The 20,236-nt window shown below is 40.9% G+C and overlaps 1 protein-coding gene across 3 annotated transcripts in view; it reads right to left on the bottom strand.

Annotated features, from left to right (window-relative positions):
- Positions 1–246: 246 nt before the first annotated feature.
- LOC125904488 (carbohydrate sulfotransferase 8-like) overlaps positions 247–20,236 on the bottom strand; it is a 145,593-nt gene continuing 125,603 nt past the window's right edge. For all 3 annotated transcript variants that reach the window (XM_049601920.1, XM_049601930.1, XM_049601938.1), the window contains 2 exons: positions 8,074–8,111; positions 247–6,194 (listed from right to left, as the gene is read on the bottom strand). In XM_049601920.1, coding sequence (XP_049457877.1) covers positions 5,007–6,194; positions 8,074–8,111 — 1,226 coding nt within the window. In that variant the 3' untranslated portion in view covers positions 247–5,006. The remainder of the gene's footprint in view (positions 6,195–8,073; positions 8,112–20,236) is intronic.

Here is a 20,236-nt window from a genome sequence, read left to right as displayed (position 1 = left end):
TATCCGGGTACCAGTAGCATGGCTGCAGATGCTGAGTATTATTTTGTTATGTGTTCAAGAACATGAATTAAAAAAGAATGCAAATATACTGAAAAACAATTATCCAAAGCAAAGCCTCATACCACAGATGTCATCCTGGAGTTCATGAGCTCATTAACTGACTCTCAGAAACCACATTGGACTTCAGACAGTCAAACTAACAATGCAAGAGAAAAAAGAGAAACATACATTGAAAATGCTAAAGACAGTTTATTAGTAGACACTCATCAGCCAGAAATAATAACCTCCTGAAGAATGTCTTCCTGAAATACACCATTTGATTGGCAGTGTAAAATAAGGCAAAGGGCTTAAGATCATATTTTATACACTTCTGCACCAACAATAAACAGTTATACATTCACTTATTATTGTAATTACGCTTTTGATAAATCTGTCCATACACCCACATATCAAAAAGACTTTATTAGCGGGGGTGGGGGGCAGGAACGGACAGAATTTGCAGGAGTAATACTCATCATAATGCAGTAGCTGTTTGGCCAGATATTGGCTATACCTACATCGAATCTGACCACAACCTAAACAAAGATTAGATTTTTGGATTTGCAAAAGCCAACACAGTATACTGACAAAAGTTCATACAATTACCATCACCGTGAAAGGGTACTACCACCAAATCATTAAAGGTCCTCAAAAGTTATAGTGTGTATAGATTTAAATAATATAAATTTCCCCTTACTCATAGGCAAATACATCTCTTTCAAGTATGTTGTTACATAAAAAACATTTCCAGTGAGCTGTAAAGCATGTAGCTGAATAGTGACTGCTACTTTACAGGAAACTAGCAATAGGTTGTTCCCAATATCACATTAGATGAAGTTCTTTGCACTGTGCCCTATTAAAAAATACTGCTTTGGGTTGCAGCCAGACTTGTTATCTTGATTAAATTACAGTTTGTTGTACTTCGTTTATTTAAGGTATTTCTGTGGAAATGTAACTCTTACATGTCTTCATTTGCATCTTTTATTTCGGGGTCATGTTTATCGTATGTAGTCACGTCTTCATTGCACTCACTGCACAGTAAGCTTAAACTGTAAACCAAGAAGATTTAAACTCAACTTTCATTTGGAGAAACCTTGGCTGACATCTCATTTAGTCAATGTAATCTTGGAGATTTACAGTGATTATCTGGTGAATGGTTCTGTTCCTTTTCTCCTCGTAATAAATCTTCTTGTTTCTTGGACACATTCAATCTTATAAAGGATTGTAATAGAGCCCTAATTTAAAAAAAAAAAAAAAAAAAAAAAAGGTTTGAACGTTTGAACGCTCAGGACCCAAGAACTGCTAGTCTCGGTGCAGTTTCCACTAGTGCACATTGTTAATGTGATCTGGCCTGCATCAGGTAATACTTTAGTGCCAGCTGGGTGGTGTGTTGGGAATATAGCAGTATAATAATGTGACACACAGGATACTGTACCTGTACCTCAATTTGTGTCTTTTAGCAGTGTGTGTGTGTGTGTGTGTGTGTGTGTGTGTGTACACGTTTCTAAAAGTTGAAGGAAAAAAGATTGTAACACATCTTAACAGCTCTCTCTGAGCCACACACACATATACATGCCCGCACACACGCACACACACACACACACACACACACACACACACACACACACACACACACACAGGATTTGCTGTGGGTAAAAATGTTATTAGCCAGGATGGGTAACTAGGTGGAATGCAGCTCATCTGTACAGGGTCTATTATCATATTGAGAGAAACAGATCTGAGATAAGTAATTAAAGAGCTAATTTCCAAAAGTGTTTATATCCATTTTCATTAAAAAAAGTCCTCAGCTACCTTCAAAGCACCAAGTGGTACCAGTTCATATATCAAATGCAAGATATCTTCTGCACTTCAAATGGCACCGCAAATGTCTGCAGTCGTTTAGCTTCTTGGGAGTTAGACTTGTGGTTTTCAGCTGGTGGATATTTTATTTTGGAAAGAAACTCTTCTGTTACACAACAACTCTACACTGGTATTACTGAAAGAACAACAAATGACATCGAAAAGAAAATAAACATACCGTCACCATAAGCACTGAAGATATATATTTTAGAAATATATAGAAAAATATATAGTCATCTGAATGCCCATTATACAATTGTACACAGTAGTGTCAGAAAAAAGCCTATATGGTGGTGTAGAATAGATGTGATACATACAGAGGGTATGGAGTTACTGACGCTGTGAGATCTGTAAGTGATAGCTGTTCAGGAGTTGTTGAGTGTGAAAGATGGAGGAGACTGGGAACACTCTTGTCTTTGTCTCAACCTCTAAAAATGTCCAAATCACACATTTTTCGACTGCCATCAAGCCAAGTCGAAACGTTGTTGTTTTTTATTTGCAATGTTGACTTTTACCCATTTGCTTGCCAGCTCTGTCAACAAAGCCTAGAAACTGAATGACTAGTAAATCCAGAACTAGGGATGTCCTGATCCAGTCTCAAAGATCGGTATCTGGGCCGATAATGGCATTTTTTAACTGATCCGGTTTGGCTATACTGAGCTGTACAGAGCCTGATCCAATTCTTTGTTTTACGTCAGCTGTCACACCGGTGTTTTTACAGGCAAAGGTTTCACAGTGACGCAATGGCTACAGCCATTTGTGTCTCTTCCACTCTGCATCCAGCTGCCGCAAAACACCACACACCATAAATAACGGTGAAATGCTGTATGAGACTGTCCATTAATGTTATTTATCTAAGTTATGAGCCCTCATTTAATTGCAGCTCAGTGTCAGCGTCTCTTGCATTTTTCTGTTATCTACAGTGCAGCATGTTTTCTGTGTGTGGAGAGATGGAAACAACCACACTCACCATGCACCTACACAATGCCATGGGCAAAACCACCCTAAAAAAACCCAAAAAAACAATTATTAATTTATTAACATAATCCGCACAAAAGATGTATAGATGCCGCAAATATACACATTCATGACGGCTAACAATGGCATGGCGTGCACTGTGCAGCTGTATTATCTAAGAGAATAGAGGTATCGGATTGGGACTCAACATTGAATGATTTGGACTGGGCTGGGGCAAAAAAACTTGATCAGGACATCCCTATCTGGAACACTAACAGGCGTCAGGAGATACTGGCAGCAACACTTCACACCCAGCAAATATTTGAATGTTGTGCATTTAACAGCAACAGCCACCCAAGTAAATACCTCAAGTGATGGGGGGGACCTACAGCACATGTATGTGTTAGACTGAAGCAAAAACCTAGCTGACAAAGTTAGAAGTACAAAAATGCTACAATAGGTGCACACAGCTTCTGAGTGGGCAGCACTTGACACATTTTAAAGATTCATACTATTTATAGTATTATAATTTCATTACGGTTTATGTTTAGTAAAACCACTTACATGAAATATCTGTATTAGTATGCACTGATACATAGAGGTATACTGATGCCTAACTTGCTGTAAGTCAAATAGTAAATGCAAATATTTCAAATTTAATATTTGTTACACCATGGTCTGAATACTCAATTTTGATCAGCTGCAGGGTATTGAAATTTGATAATGGACACTACAAAGTTAATGCACTGACTACATAATGTTAGCTTGTATCTAATGAGTAAGGGATGCAGTCTTAGCCTCTGTTTACAATCAATTTCCAACACTGAGTGTAGTCCATCAGTGCTGCATCCTCTGAACACCACGGGATTGAGACTGTAACACACACTGCATGTACTATACTGCCCCTCTGAATTTAAGCAATCATTTCACATCCCATTCGCTATTCAAATTGCAACCTTAGGCTGCAGCTGGCAGTAACGTTACACCTGTGTATTGTTCGTGAACATATAGATATTGACTTGTAGAGAATGATGGGGCTGGATTGCTAGCTGGTGTTGCTGTTAAACATACTTTGAAATTATATTTACTGTTTTCAAACTGTACTCAATGTCATTGAGGTTGAAACTTGCTCGTGTAACGTTAGTTTTCTAGCTTATAGCTGAGCCAAATGGTTCTATGAGCTGAGCAGACTAGAAATGGCCCTCCTTTGATAAGTCATATCAAAGGTTTGTCCTATTTAATGGATAATAAGAACCTTGCATAAGGACCTTATGTGGTGGTAATGGTTGTTCCAGGTACTGTGTAAGTTAAACCCTTAGGTGTTACCATGGAAACAAGTTATAGCTTGTGAAAAAGATTTTGACTGCAAAAAGCATAAAAATATAAATGAATATTCTTACTTTGTAGTTCTTTGGTAAGTGATCATGGTATAAGCAGAGGCCATGCATCGGTTGGTTCACGCCTCCACATCCGCCATTAAGAACTGATAATGGACACATTGTCGGGCATTATCCCTTACATATTCTAATGCACAGATTCCAAATGAACACATGGAGTGCATGGTGGTGATCATTACTTGATCTTTATCTGAGCTCAACCAAGGAACGTGGTATCATTATTCCAAAAGTGGGTGATAGTGGCTCAGTAACATACTGTTCTGTATACTGAAATCAGTTCTGACTATGGGAATATGATTAGATCCTATACTAAATTGCACTCCTGTGGCGCCTACATTGAAACAAACCATAAAACATATTTGCAGATCCTATTTGACTCACAGTAAGGCATAATTTAAAGCCTGTTGAACAATAATAAACTTTTTTTAGAAGCAAAACATTTATAATTTGAATATTCTACCTCACCGTGTGCTAGTAGTGAATACATAACTTCCATTTCAGGACAATTTAGAGTAGTTAAAATCACATGAACCTTTTCATCTCATAGTTTGAAGTCATTGTCTGAAAATGAAGGTAATCTGGTAGAGATGTAGATGTAAAGCAAAATTCAGAGGAAGTTTAGTCTCTCTGATGTCTCTGTAGATGCAAAGATCCACGTCAGCATGTGAGTTAGCCTCTTTATGTTAAAATTATTATCATGGTAGATATGTGGACATGGAATGTGACTGTGAATCAAGAGTTGATAGGAGTCAGTCAGTATAAATCTTTAAAAGGCTTGGTGTAGTTAAACATCAGATAGTCTGTGTAGTAGAAGTCGTAGATTCGCTGTCTCTCCAACGGGGTGACCTGTGAAAAGTATTTTTCTGTGATATCCGTAGAAGTTCTCTGGTCAGATGGGTTCCTATCTTTAAAACTGGGCAGCTTGACGTTGGGTGGCGCCCCAGTCAATCGCAAGAGAAAGTTGGACTCCTCCTCCATGTTCTCAAACTTGCCAATGAAGTCATAGTTTATGAGACATGGGTTGCAGAGCTGGTTCGCCTGATCCCAGTGGATGTCCATTCCCACAGGCCGATGGACATCCAGCAGGTACTGGACAAACTCCTTGAATGTTACCCCATTGCCTGTCCTCAGGGCTTCTGTGGACGGGTTCGTCCTGTATCTGGAGATGATGGGTTTCCCAAACAGGGAGTGGTAGTAGTTGTTGGGATTTTCAAACTTGTCCCGGTAAGCTGACACCATTCTCTCCATGGGCTCTCGCACAAATATGATTTTGGTGTAGGTCTCCAGACGGTGCATGATTCCCTGTCGGTCGTAGCTGTTAAGCTCCCTGAGATGGTGGCCATTGTGGACTGTGTCATGTTTAATGCTCTGAGCATCGGAGGCTTTTCCGCTCAGCACCATCAGGGTCCTCTTCCAGTTGGAACAGCCTGCTTTGGGCACCTGGCAGTACAACAACTTGTACTTGTCCTCCACAAAGAGGTTTCTCACATGATGAGCTGTGATGGTTTTCGAGATGCTGCTTTTGTACTTGGCACACATCTCCTTCATCAGTTGCCGGCGTGCTCCTTGAATATCGGCTAGCTTTTTCCATTTATCAAGGGTGAGAGAGCCAGAGGCAGAGGGGGAGGAGGAGGAAGAAGAGGATGAGGAAGTAGAGGATGATGAGGAATCACTTTTGGGGGCGTGATGGACTGGGGGACTTGTTTTCAGCAGTTTGCGTTGTCTTTTGGAGACATGAAGGGAGGTTATGTCCTGCTCCCGAGACCCAGGGGTGGGCGTTTGTTTATTCTGCTCCCGAGACCCAGGGGTGGCCGTCTGTCTACTCTCCTCAAAGTGTGGAAACTGCATCGGAGGGATTGGGCTGGACAGGATTCCTTCTGCTGCTCGGCCGTCCTGATTGTTTTCAGGTTTGTCTCTTTCTCTGTCCTGCGTAGACAGAGTCTATAAAACAATGACAACACAGGTTGTAGCAGACAGTAGTGTATGTGTAAATACCAAACACACAGCAACATCTTCAGATGATAATGTAAATATATGTACAAGAACAGAGAATTAATACATTTTACTTAATGGGGTGGTTAATCTGACCCAACATGTTGTCTTCAGTATTCACAGAGGCCACTTGATGGTGCTGTTTCACTATACCTTAAACAAAGGTCTAACTTGTTTCACGCAAATGTCACACACTACCCAATGCCATCCATGACCTATCAATAAACGGAGCTGTAATATCAAATAAATGTCTTATAAACACTTAATGGGGAATGTAAATTAGAATCATCTACTGCCTGATTACCATCAGATGAAGCCCAAGGCCATTATGCATTCTGACATTTTATTTCAATTAAATGCTGTAATGGCATCATAAAGCCAATGGACTGGATGTATAATTTTAATTTTACAACAGACAAGGTGATGAGACCATTATGAATCTTGGCTCATCCCCCTCCTAACTTAAATGGCCATTTTCTTTCATCTTCAGGGACATCTGGGGGGGGGGGGGGGGGTTCCTTCCCCTGTCTGATTTAATGTGCAAGGCGAGCACGGGGCAGAAACCTATGCACCAGACATCACGTTCTTCAGGGTCTGTACTGATGCAAGTCTCCCATAGGTGCTGACGATCCCGGCAGAGATGAGAGCAAGCAGGGGTTATCTGAGAGCGGATACAGTACTACGAGCACTGCATGTCTGACATAGAAATCTAGTTTATAGATTGTAGTGGAGTCAAACATGATGTTGCTCTCTCTTCACATCTATCTGATCAGTGTAGCTATCCATGACTAATGATATGTGGCAATTTAGGACAAATGTTACCCCCTGCTATTGTTGTTTGATTTAATTTTGCCTGGGGGCATGAGAACAATTCCATTCAAATGGGCTCTTGTGCACATCTTAAAATACAGGAATTGGCCTCAAAATGCAAGGTTGTACATGAACAAAGGGATGGATAAACATAATTAGTCGTAACTGTTATCCAGTAGTTACTAGTGCTTGAAAAGCTTAATGGAATTTAAACGAGCTTCTTATGAATCCATGCGACTTTTGTTTTGAGAAACCTTGGCCCAGAGCTTTCCATAACAGCTGGCTGTGGGCTGGAAAGTCGGACATTAAAATATTTCCAACCAACCACTTTCCTGACATTTCAAGTCACGTCACCTTTTAGATCTTTATCGTTAATTATCTTTATCTTTTAACTAGATGAAGGATTTTAGTCATCGGATATCTGGATCTAAAATAATCAAAGAAACAAGCCGAGTTAATGGCAGCAGCTCATTTGGATAAAATGGCTCCCAGTTATAACCGCAAGCCACGTCATGACATCATCAAAGTCTGTCTTTGGTTATTGTTTTGATTGACAGAACCCTAGCAGCAGAAAATTACATTGTGCGTTGAAGCCTCTTAAATCAGTAAAGCCCATGTATTTTTATTTCACCTGTCATGCTCTCAGATATGTTCTTTTGATTGTAAGATTGCACTGACTGCAATGTCCTTTTTTTCCTGAACAAAACGAGGTATAGCACTCCAAGGTCTGATATACATTTGATTGACAAAACGGGCCTTCTATACATGAACGCCCACCTATTTCCACCCAGCTGGACATTGTATGCACTTGTGGAAAACTCTGTAGGCCTGGTTCAGCTGGGACCGTTTACTCAGTAAAGTCTGACTGGCTGAATGCACAGTGTGAGGTCAGCCTCTCTACACAGATACTATCAGACACGCTGAGAGGTACAAGGCTGACAATCACTTTTCTGCAATAGATAACAGTTGGGAGCAACCTGCGGATCTGTGTTTTGGGAGAAATGGAGTAAACATGTACCTCTCTGGACTGCCGCGGAGTGCTTCCAAGCTTCACGCCTGGGGAGACAGAAGAGAAAAGAGACAAGAAAATCAGCACTTAAGTAAACAACATGTATTTTTTGTCCTTGTAGGGGAGAGTTAGTCGCCTCCTGATGCATCAGACGCTCCAATAATTGAACATTTCCTATCACTTAGTAGACTACTTTTGATCCCCGGGAAAACCACCACTGCTCTACTAGTCCACAGAGGAAAGACAGGTAGCTCTATCTGTGTAATGAGCTGCCACAAGCATGAAAAGTTGGTAAATGAGTTGTGCTCCCAGTAGCAAGTACTGAGGATGAGACAGGGGAGGAAAAAAAGCACAAGAAAAAGAGGGAAAACCAGATGCAAGTAAGCAAGAAAAGAGAGAAGGAAAGACGGAAACTGGGAGCAGCAAACAGAACCAAAGTTTGAAAAAGATGTAGTGGCAGATCAAAGGAAAGACAGAGGAAGAGGAAGAGAGTTTTCTAGAGGACAGCAGGAGTGATTGAGACCTACAGATTGGTTTTGTGGCAGCCTTGGGGACAGGTGGTATGTGTATTGGCAGATGTGCAGCAGCCGGACAGACGATGTGTTTAGTGGTCTGTCTCCAGCTGGACATCTCCTTTCCTTAGGTCTCCCCCATCCTGCTGATATATAATCAGGCTGACAGCTCTGAGTGGGGCTGCATGGCTGCAGATGGGGGGGAGTGAAGACACCTCTGCCTGAGTGGGCTGTCACTTCCAATTTGAGGGTGGAAGTGATAGGAACCTGCACAAGGGGGTGGTGGCGGGGGAGGGCTGTAGATGCAGGCCACAACCTTCCCTAAGTGATGAGATCTGCAGAGCCCTATCTCACACTTAAACACGCCTCAGTGGGGAGGGAATAAAACGCGTTGCCCAGATGCAATGTTGTTTTAGATTAGTATGCGCTGGAGAGCTCTGTGTTGCTGTCTGGCTCTGTGTGTTGAATCTTTTCTCGTCTTCATTCTTCTGAACAAGACACTGGAGGAGGAGGTGGGTGGGGGAAATTAAGGGGAGTGGGCTAAGGAGGTGGCGTGTGACATTTCTAATCTTGTTTTGGTGCTGCTGTGTTATCTGATCCCCTAACCCTAATGATAGCTCATGTAGGATGTGCATCTTTGATATCAGTTTGCATTGGCGCATGTGAAACGCATGAATATTTATCACAACACACACAGATGCCATCGCCTGGGAAACACATCCACAACAGCAACCGCCTTTCAGTGTCTGCTATTCTAAATTGATGGAGCGGCACAAGCCCCTTGTAGCCCTGACCATCTTGTCAAAATACACACTCAGTTATTGATCTTGAGAAGCCCATTAAGGTGGTAATTGAAATCTCCAAACGTTTAATTGGTTCCTTCTAAGAGGTGTTTTGTCTGCCTGTTGTTACAAGTTTGTCACAGCTGTTGATGTCAACACTGTCGCACTTTCCAATTCCATATTGCACCTTCGAGCAGAGCAACACTTAAACTCTATATTCTGCCACTCTGCAGTACCGCTGACAGAATCCAGAATCCATATTTGATGCAATACATGCATGTAGTTGAATATATGACATTTATTTGTATAGTTTGTTCTATAAAGAAAAATACTCTGAGAAACAGGAACAATGAAATGCAGCAAGGTTAAATTAGATTCAAGCCAAAGGCACTGAGCGGAGCACACAGGACACTTGTTTGTCCTGTTCAGCACTCTGTGACAACAGTGTCTTGTTAAAGTTGTTTTGAAAACAAATCTGACACGGCTTGATTTGATTTAATAAATCGAGTTTTAAAAATTTGCTACAAATAGCGAACAAATTCTGGCTCTGAAAAGGCATTTACTCTCTCAAGTAGGGAGCCAAAATTACATTTCATGAGAGGAACATTTTTCCATGATAAGGCATAACTGAAACAAGCAATAGAACAATGTAAACTGGATCTCAGGGGGATTTGTAAACATCATTTATCTCTGTAGTATCTATTTGGTTGAGGGTAATAGTTGCTATTTGATTGCAATTTCACACTCAGTCAATTCCACTCAGTATAACTATGCTATTGATTTTTACTGCTGCGCAGTGAAACAGTGATAAATTGTTAAGACTGAGGTTTCATCCTGCAAGATGCAAAAATTTCATAGTGGTAATTCCACATACAGATGTTGTACCTACAGTAGAAGCCCAAGTTTTTCCAAAACTCTTTTTGTAAATAGCCTAATAATGCCTAATAATATACTTTCTCCGAAGGTGTAATTTGTAAGTTAGTTGAGAGGCATTATCAGTTTTTACTCTATACATGTGCGCTCAGTTACTGTATACTGTAGCATTCACAAAAAGGATTTTCAGCTGTACTAATGGAGAGATTCAGGATAAATGCATCAAGAGGGAATTCTGTAATGGGAAGAAAACAGTTAACCAATAAAACTGAAGTTGTTTTTATCCCCAGACGTTAAATGTCAAACTGCTTTGGTATCTTCTTTTAGAAGCTCTGAGGGCTTCTGGTAAACTCACACTCAAAGCATAGATCAAAAGATGGCCTCTGATGAATTTTGCTTTGATTCCCAGGTATTTCACTGTAATTTTGCTGATGATAGAAGCTGATTTAAAAGCTGAATCGGCTCTTGAGCCTCGTCCTCTGTTGCCCTCTAAAGTAACCTTGAGCGTCCACCTCTCTCCTGGAGACAAAGCCTCTGAATATTCATGCAGACGACCCAGCATTACTGCAAGGATCCATATAAGCAAGGGCCACATCATTAGTGGATTCATTATCATCCTTTCCTCTCAAAGACCCTTGTACAACTCTCTAAAAGAGACACACATCAAACATAATTTTCCCTGCCACCGCCGCTGAGGAGGAGCAAAGGACAAAAACAATGTGAAATAATGAGCTTATTAAGTGAAGGATTGTGGCCCCTATGTTCTGAGAGAACTTGTTAAATGCCTGGTTTAAACCAGATACAGGCAGGGAGCCAGACAAGGCGTGTCCTCCTCCAGCCCACTATTCAGACTAGGCAGTCATGCTGCGCCGCTATAAACCTTTCATTAGTCATTCTGCACACTGAGCCACTGTGACCCCAACCAGCTGCACTCCCCTCTCTACCCAACAAACCACCCACACCTGCACTCTGCACACATGCTCCTCCTCCACTTGACTCTGTGTGGGAATACAGAGCTCTGGCATGCTGGGGTGGTTTATCAGAGGAAAAACGCTTGAGAACAGAGGTATTAGGTTTTAAGCTCTGGTCCATTGATGTTTTAACTTGTTGTGGTGTGAGATAAAACGATGTTTCAGTTGGTACTGAAATCCTCTGGGATTGGGCCAGAGAGAGCAGGTGCTGGGGAGGAGGAGGTGATGGGTGAGCAATCAGTGATTCAGGACTGAAGATGTGCTTGCCGAGGCTCTCTAAAGACCAAACACGAGACATCTAAAATTTGTGTGTATTATCATCTGAGGACTGCTTTTTTTTGCTGTGGAGGGAGGCTTGGAAACTTTAAGGCCTTCTTAGGTGTTCACAACTCAAAGCACAGCTTTGGCCAAGAATGAATCAATGACACATCTTTAATCCAAGTAATTACATTGTACAAATGAAACAACCTGGACACCAAGAAAGAGATACTTCCCACTGAGCCATGACGCCACACCAGACTTGATCAGTCAGTAGGATTTAGTATTAGAAGAGATTAATGCAAACGGACACAGTTCTCTAATTTGATTAATGAAAGGTTTACATACAAAAGGCCTCTGCTCACAATGCTTGTGTTTTTCGTCTAGCATTGTGGCACTTTTTTTTTTTTTTTTTTTTTAAGATATTTTTATGGGCATTTTTGCCTTTAATTGATAGGACAGTGAAGTGTGAAGGGGGGAGAGAGAGAGGGAGAGAGAGAGGGAGAGACATGCAGCAAGGGGCCACGGGCTGGAGTCGAACCCGGGCCGCTGCGGCAACGGTCTTGTACATGGGGCGCCTGCTCTATCCACTAAGCCACCGATGCTCCGCATTGTGGCACGTTTTAAAAATAAATACGACCTCATGTTGTGTCGATGACATTTACACACCGACTCAGATTTTCATCAAAGTTTTGGGAATAGGTTCGATTTTCTGTGTTTCTTTTTTTTTGCATGTGTCAAAAGCCTTTTTAGTGTTGTTCGACCAAGAAGCAGTAAAGATAATGTGGCGTAACCTTTAGGTCACATTTGCAACAAAGGAAAGGAACAGGGCAAAAGTGGACAGGCGGGCAGCAAGAAAAAGACATGGAATTGTAAGGAGGCAATTAACCTCTTGAAATGTTTCATGACAAAGAGAGGGTAATGTTAGCCTATGCAAACATGCTCAACAGCAATGAATTTTCACAACAAGCAGAACGTTATAACACAGAGGGTTCAGTGCCCAAGGTTTCTGTGCGTCATGATTTTTATCAGATAACTGATGAAAAAAACACGTGTAAAATACAGCCTGGTGTGCTGAGACCTTCAGTCTGAGTGTATATTTTTAGTCCACTACATGCCTGAAAGAAGTGTTGTGCATTTTTTTATCTGACTTATTTTTGTTGTTTGTCTGACAACCATAGTTCCTATTTACTTTGCAGTTTAACATTTTACATACAAAATATACTATGATCAGCTTATAAAATATGTTGCATTACCGCAGGTGTAATTACCCAGTATATATCATCCAGGTCATTGTAATTGTAAGTGCTATATTGTAGGCAGCTGAATGCAAGCAAGTCCAGTTGCCTACGATATAGCACTTACGGTACCTAGTATATAAAGTTACTAGAATGAACTCCACCTTAACCAAATGCCACTGAACCACAATACTGTATCATCGCCCTCATCCTCATTCTCATCATCATCATAAAAAGACCCAATTCATAAGTACTTTTCATAAGTATTCATAGTGACACCTGCCAAAACTGACTTTTTTTGTCCACATGGGGGCAGCAGAAACAAGTTGTTAGCATTTTTTAAGTTTTTATGGCAAACTCGTTAACAAGTAGCTGCTCATTTACACATCCAGCTCGGTTACTCCACAAAGTCCTGAGGGAAATATCTAACTCATTAGCCGCTAAATGCTCAACTGTGTTCACCAGCTGGTCACTAACTTTGTTTACCTGCTGTCTTGTGCTGGCATAGAGTGGCCTCCTATAGCTTTTTCCTCCCAGAAAATAGCTGCATGAAAGCAGTGAGACTGAGCTAAAACACTAAAGTTGTGGGCCTGAAAACCAAAACAAAGCTAAAATGAAAATCTTGTAGAGCTGAGAGGAACTGCACGTGGGTGGGATGATAATTCATGGTGGGTTTGTTACAGGGAGTGATCTGCTCATATCCAAATAGCCATATAATCAGTTATTGATACAAGTATATTGCTTATAGGTGCTTAAAGAAAATTTTGCTGATAATACTGTGCTAGCTTTTTCTCCCTTTCTTTTCTTTATCTTTTATTTTCACAGCACAAAATGACTGCAGTATATCTGCAGGGGAGTTGGTAGTGTTGTTTTCCGAGTGCTGAGACAATTAAAATATTTTAGTAAGTTTCCCAAAAAAGAACCCCTCAGTCACGGGAATACCTACTCTTCTCCTCTCACCTACTGGACTGTTCAGTGGGGGAGCGCAGTGCCATGAGCAAGCAACTGGCACCAGAAGACATGCCACCTACAAAGGTTATAAAGAGTCATAACTGAAATGTCGGATGACAAAGCCGTTTCATTATGGCTACATTTTGCATGGTGATACCTTCTGTGTTCATTTGACATTTCTCTTTCTAACTTGATGTCCTAATTGCACATTATTAGTCTGTTTAGTCTGTATTAGCGCAGGATAGGTAATTACAGGCTTTAGATTTATGATAGGGTACGTGGAGTAGATTTTTTTTCCCCTTGTGACTTTGCCAGTGTTGCTGCAGTTCCTCCTGCTACAAGCTACGTAATAGTTAATGAGGCCTCATGCGGTGATACGGTTCTATTACTTTATAGTACATTTAGAGCTTGACGTGATGTGAAAGAGAGTGTGAGATGTGACTGAGGAAATGTTGTTCGGTGTGTCAGCGCTGTGTTCACATTGTAGCTTTAATTAAACAAGTAATGTGTGGTAATTTCTTTGGATAAAGGACAATGTCTTTTTAGAAAATGGTTTACTAACCAGCGGTGTGTATAAACCTGTCTCTCGAGCTCTACACCTAAACCCCACCATGACATTCTCCTGACCTCCTCAACGCAATTCCTTTTTTACTGCACCTCAGAGTGCTTAGAGTTATTAGCGAAATCCATAAATTGCATGATGTTCACAATGCCATGTATAGGCTCCCCTACCACCTGTGACCCCTCCTAAGGTCAAGTGTTGGGAAGATTCGTAAGTCGCGGGGGATGTGCTCCCTCATTAGATGAAATTCAAATGAAAAAGAGCACACTCTCTCCCTTCCATGGCTACATTAAATCAATGTGCCATCCATGCACCATAAATAACACATGGTTTGGCTCATAATTGTCTGTGGCAGTGCACAGGCTAAGCATACAAAGACTGCATCAACATTCAGTGGGATTAAAACCTCAACACGGTAGCAGACTATTTATGACATGAGGCTGTGGTGCTGCATTAACACCTTTGCACTATTTCCAGAGCACTTTGCCTTCCTGCTTTGAGGCAGCTGCTTGGCTCATGCGTCATCACTTCCCTCATAACATAAATCCTATGAATGAGTTTGTCAATGGGTTGAGGCTGTTACATTACAAAGTGTTGCATCTATGGATTAAAAATGTTTTTGTTATGGTACAATTTGAAATGTGTAAAAATGTTTGATCCACTTTCAAAACTGAGAACCTTCAAAAAGCAGGGGGGTTATCTTTCACGTAGTTTTATGGGTGTTTCACAGAAAAGATCAGCTATATCTCAGAGTGATCAAATAATGAAACTGAGGCAATGGGATTTTTCTCTTTTAAATGGACATGCTGTCTGGTGTATAGTGCTTTAACTGTACAATCCTCGATACAGAGACAAAAAAATAGGAAAGTGCATTTAATGATAAAGAGCCACTATGGGGCAATAAAGTAGGTAGCTATAATAATCCATCTCATGTTTTAATTTGCTCCAATCTTGGGCTTCTTTTTCTGTGCGATCTTCAAATTCTTTTCTCTTGCTGGGAACGCTGGGTACTGAACACAGCAGGAGGGGAAATAATGAACTACACAGATAGGAAGCTGCTGAAAGGGGGTATCAAATGTGGCACTGATTACCGTTATGACAATTCATTTTGACAACAATATATTCTCACAGTCGATGCTACTGGGGTACTTTCAAGGTTAGGAAATGCAGAAGACTTCCCAGGGCAGATTTCCATGGAAACAGAGAGTCAGAGAGCTGCATGTGGGGGTGTGGTGGGAGGCGGCTTGTTTTAATACCACGTAGAGGACGGGGCCTGGCAGCGTGCATGAGGAGGGATGTGTAAACAAATGCTACCTGTCAGCTGCGAGCCCAGGGTTAAGTGAATTATCTCAGCTGAGACGAGGTGCAGGAGGCTTTAATTGGCACATATCTTATTCAGATGCTGCACAGCTCTTGACCTAGGCAAGTACACACTGCAGAACTGCTTTTGTGAAACACTCCCTTGCCACCAATGACAATGGGAAAGACCATGGGATAAACAAAAGAACAGGCATGCTCATCTCCTGTGTCCTTAGAGCATAATGGGTGCTGACCCAAATATCTCAAAATTAGCAAATTAAGTTGTCAGCACAAAGCCGATGGAATCCAAAAAGTCCACACAGTGAGTGGAGATTTTTAGAAGTTTCTCTGGTCAGTAGCCTGAAATTTGTGAGAGGAGTTCACACAGTGAAATCTGCAGGCGTAGCTGCTGTATGCTGTCCTGGAACTTGCACAGGCACAGCTAGATAAACAGAGCTGCTGATGACATGAGAGGAGTGATGCGCTCTCATGTATCTAAAGCTTGAGTACTGAGTCAACTGTTCAAAATGGAAGAGTAGACAGACACACTGTGAAGAGAGCGACAGTTCTGACAAACTTAACGGGTGGCTGTGTGAGCAAAGTAGTCACTGAAATAGAAGGCTGTAGACCGTGAAAAAGATTCTGCAGTACCTTTAACTGTATCTTAGAGGGATACTCAATAATCACTGGCCCTTCACAAAAAAAAAAAAAGCCCCTCAAACCAATTGTTTGTTATTGGACGATAAGGTTGGGTATTGTTACTCAATGGGTACTGACCATAATAACCCAGTACCAAGTAGTGTTGAAATTTCTTCAGCCAAATTACCTCAATTCAGTCCTTTTAGCACTGAGGGTCTGATACTGGACCGTCCAGACTTCCTTCCGGATAAGCAAACTTTCTGTTGCTGCCGTCTCCGAGGCCTCTCTCCTCCGCAAACAGTCAGCTCAATGTTTTCCTGGTTAGCACAAGCTAACTCAGCATCAGAGGCTAACATCCAACACTGAGCCGTTAAATGGTACCCACAAACTCACACTGACACTGAAACAGTTTAACTACTGTTGTTGAATCTGCGAATGTTAACTAACCCTAGTGCAGAGCTCATGCTTTGCCACCAAAGCATTCGAAAGTATGGCCATACTACCCTCTCTTCCGTTCATATGATAGGCATCGAATCTAGTACTCTATTGGTATTGTTACCACTTTAATGGTAATGATACTGGTATCTTAATTTTTGAGACGATGCCCAGCCTTGTAGTGAACTAATTTTTTAGCCATGTTTCAGAAATGTATTCAAGCTATAACAACATAATTATACTGTCCATTTAAATTCCAGTGAAAATGGCATGACTTTACTGTCTAATAATCAATACCTACCTCTACCTTGAATTTTCATGCAAAAGCTGGTTGTAGGATTTCAGGGGATATGTTGCCATAAATTTAATATAGGTATGTTTTCTTTAGTGTGTAATCACCTGAAAATAAGAATCATCGTGTTTGTAACAGCAGACTGAGCCGTTTATATCTATATAGGGAGCGGGTCCTTGTTAATGGAGGGTGCTATGTTCACTGCCATGTTTCTACAGGAGCCCAGAACGGACAAATCAAACACTGGCTCCAGATAGGACCATTCACATTTTGCGTTTTTGCACCGCCCAGTGTAGTTAGAGGCCCACCTGAAACAAGCAGTTTTGGAAAGTAAGGTGTAATGTGATTTTACAAGTTTAAATCACTGGATCCATTTGTTTTGGATAATTTGGCTCTTGGTAAAATCTTCCTGAATGACTGACTCTTAAGTTATCAGAGCAAACATTAGCATGTGGGGGTGAGTTGCCTGTCAGTTTATGCCAAACAGCATCGAAGAAACATTGATTTGTAACGTGAAACTGCTTTGTTCAGTGTTTCTGTCTGGTTTTAATCACCTTTGTGATTTGCTTTGGAGAGCAAGTGACTTCTGCGGATAATGCGGCTAACGGTGAAAATGAACACTGTAGGAATTCTAACTGGGAGAAGTTTCAGCTGGTTGCAATCTGCAGTCCTCATCGCTACACTAAATCCCTCTAAATCTTACACACTTAACCTTTAAGATTAAGTTGAATTTTTTAAAAACAAAAGACTTTTCTTACGCTGTCTAACGTACACAAAGATTTAGGCCAGTGCCCTCCTCAGTGTGCAAGCTCCGTGATCATCACAGTTCAGTCCTTTTTGAACAGGCATAACATCTAAAAATCAACGGCTCTTCAAATTTCATTTAGTAAAATACAAGATTCCATTCAGATGGAAAACATTAATCATAATATCCCTATCAAACCTCACTTATCAGAGCTGAGTCACTACAGACCTCAAGCTCTTTACGTCCTTATTGAGAATGACTTTGTTGCATTTATATTCTTCATATTATTTTGGTCTATTCTGCACACACGACATAAAGTTGGCAAGCGGCAGGAGCTGCTGGCTCAGGAAGTGCTTTTCGTCATACTGTATTCCCAACTTAATTCAATGACCCTATTTGTTTGTCATGGCCAAAAATATTAATTATTTCAAATTATTTTATTAAAAATCATGTTTTTTTCTGTATTTTGGCATTGCTAACGGGTCTAAATATGAGTCGGAGAAGTAGCGAATTCAGAACACTTCAACATTACAGTTGAGGACAAAACACAGCACCATAGTCGTTTAACTAGAATTTCAAAATAAATTGATGTAGATGGCTGTAGATTGTGTTTCTTTTGTCCACTTTTTCAACACCCTCATCTTTAGCGTCCACCTACCGTTAGCAGTGCATGTCCCAGAATTATAAGATCAGTAATTGTATGTTTTTTGTCAAAATGCTTTCCGAAGTCATACGAAATGTTTATATTTATGTTTTAGAATAGATTTATGTATGCAAGCTTGTACCTTCAGCATTTTTTTATTAAGAACGAGATATTTTCTAATGCAGTTACTAATCTTTTGTCCTGAGTTTCGTGCTGATAGAAACAGTAGAATTGATCCAACTGTAAATATTGTGACACTGTATACCAAAAAATGAATGGGACCTTTTCTTCAGGAACCAGGTACCTCCAAAACTCCTTCCACTCTGAAACTGTATAGCGCCTCTGTCCATCCTGGAGGAGCGATCCTTCTTTTGTAGCTCTTCTTATGGTTTCTACCAGTTTTTCCTCATTAAAAGTTTTTTGGGGGAGTTTTTCTCCACCCTACCCTCTCAGGGTCTAAGAGTAGATGCTGTGGTATGCTGTACGGATTGTAAAGTCCCTTGAGGCAAATTTTTGATTTGTGATATAGGACATGACTTGACTTGTACAATCACTCCTACAAAAGCTAGAATCACAGTAACCATTGCCAGACTAGTCTTAATTGATTTAAGCTTTGTTGTCAGTCAGTTATTGTAGATTAAAGCAACAGACCAAGGAAAGCGATGACTGACCACACATGGACCCCTGCTGTCATCATCAACACCAGCGCCTACGGGGCTGTGTCCTCAGTCTACTCCTCTACACAAAGTGCTCAGATTTACACCCATGCTTGGAGTCCTCATTAACTCTGTTGTCACAAACAAAGGAAATGTTCATCAAAACCACCCTCCCTATCTTGACATCACCTTAAACAGTGACCTCATTTTCAACCAACACACCACTGCCATCAACAACTGTCAGTCATCTGTAAATAGACAGCTGGTACAGCCACAGTTCCTCCTGCTAGACTGCACTCTCACCCAGTCCACCTGATTACTGTCCTCACACCTATTCATTTGAAACTGCCCGAACATGGAAAGCACACACAATTGTGACTGACTGTTTGCTCTACTGTGGCTTTTCTCTCCTGCTTTCCAGCCTGCTGATATGGGATTGTGTACAGGAGGGCCTACTTCAGCAAAAGCTTTATTCCCCTTATCCCCACTATATGTTATATTCTAGATGAATAACCACACAGGAAATGAGAACTCCAAAAGATTTGAAAACTTGCTTATTCAGCAGTTGAACAAGGGTGAGGATGGTGACTTGTTAAACTGTTGGGACATGGACAACCGCTGGTGCTGAAATGAGGCTGTCGTTTACGTGAAGAGAAACAGCTGAAAATAAAACCACCTAATTTAATTAAACAGTAGCATATCTCTCTGATTCAAAGACAAACAATTATCTCAAAGGGGATTTTTAATTGCGAAGAGACATTGTTCTGGAATTGGCTCAAAGGGATAAGAAAGCTTTCTTTATGCACTTTTATAGTAAAGCTACACTTTTTACTTCTTTATTCTTTCTGTCTTGTTTTTTAAGAGTGACATGATGACTTTTATTAGAGAAGGGGTGCTGAATTTGACCGTATGCTGCAAACAAAAGATTACAACATAACTTCAACATAATTGTGCACTCCTAGCGCTGTATTTTTAATTTTTTTTTCTTTCCACAAAGCCATTGAAGGCTTTGTGCACTGGCTTTGCGAGGGATTAAATGAGTTGTTTGATGACCTCTTTTAAGTCTTTTTTTTTCTCCACAATTTTTCATTTCTTCTAGATTAAACTCAGTGCCAAATCCTTTTATTGTGACCTGTTGGTACACTGGCGGCGCGCTGAGGTGCTGTGATCAGATGCTGCTATGTCTTCGTTAAGCCTCTGTGCTCCCCTGTTCACCTCTATTTGCAGTGAGATTGGGAACTGGAATTGGCCCTGTCACTGTTTACCCTGGCTTCTCATTTGAGTTAGCGTCACGTTCTCCTACACACCCCTTGTTT

Source organism: Epinephelus fuscoguttatus, linkage group LG2 (genome assembly GCF_011397635.1).
Source record: "Epinephelus fuscoguttatus linkage group LG2, E.fuscoguttatus.final_Chr_v1".
NCBI classification, from domain to species: domain Eukaryota; kingdom Metazoa; phylum Chordata; class Actinopteri; order Perciformes; family Serranidae; genus Epinephelus; species Epinephelus fuscoguttatus.
The sequence above is the reverse complement of the archived record's forward strand: the minus strand, read 5'-3'. Positions and strand labels throughout refer to the sequence as shown.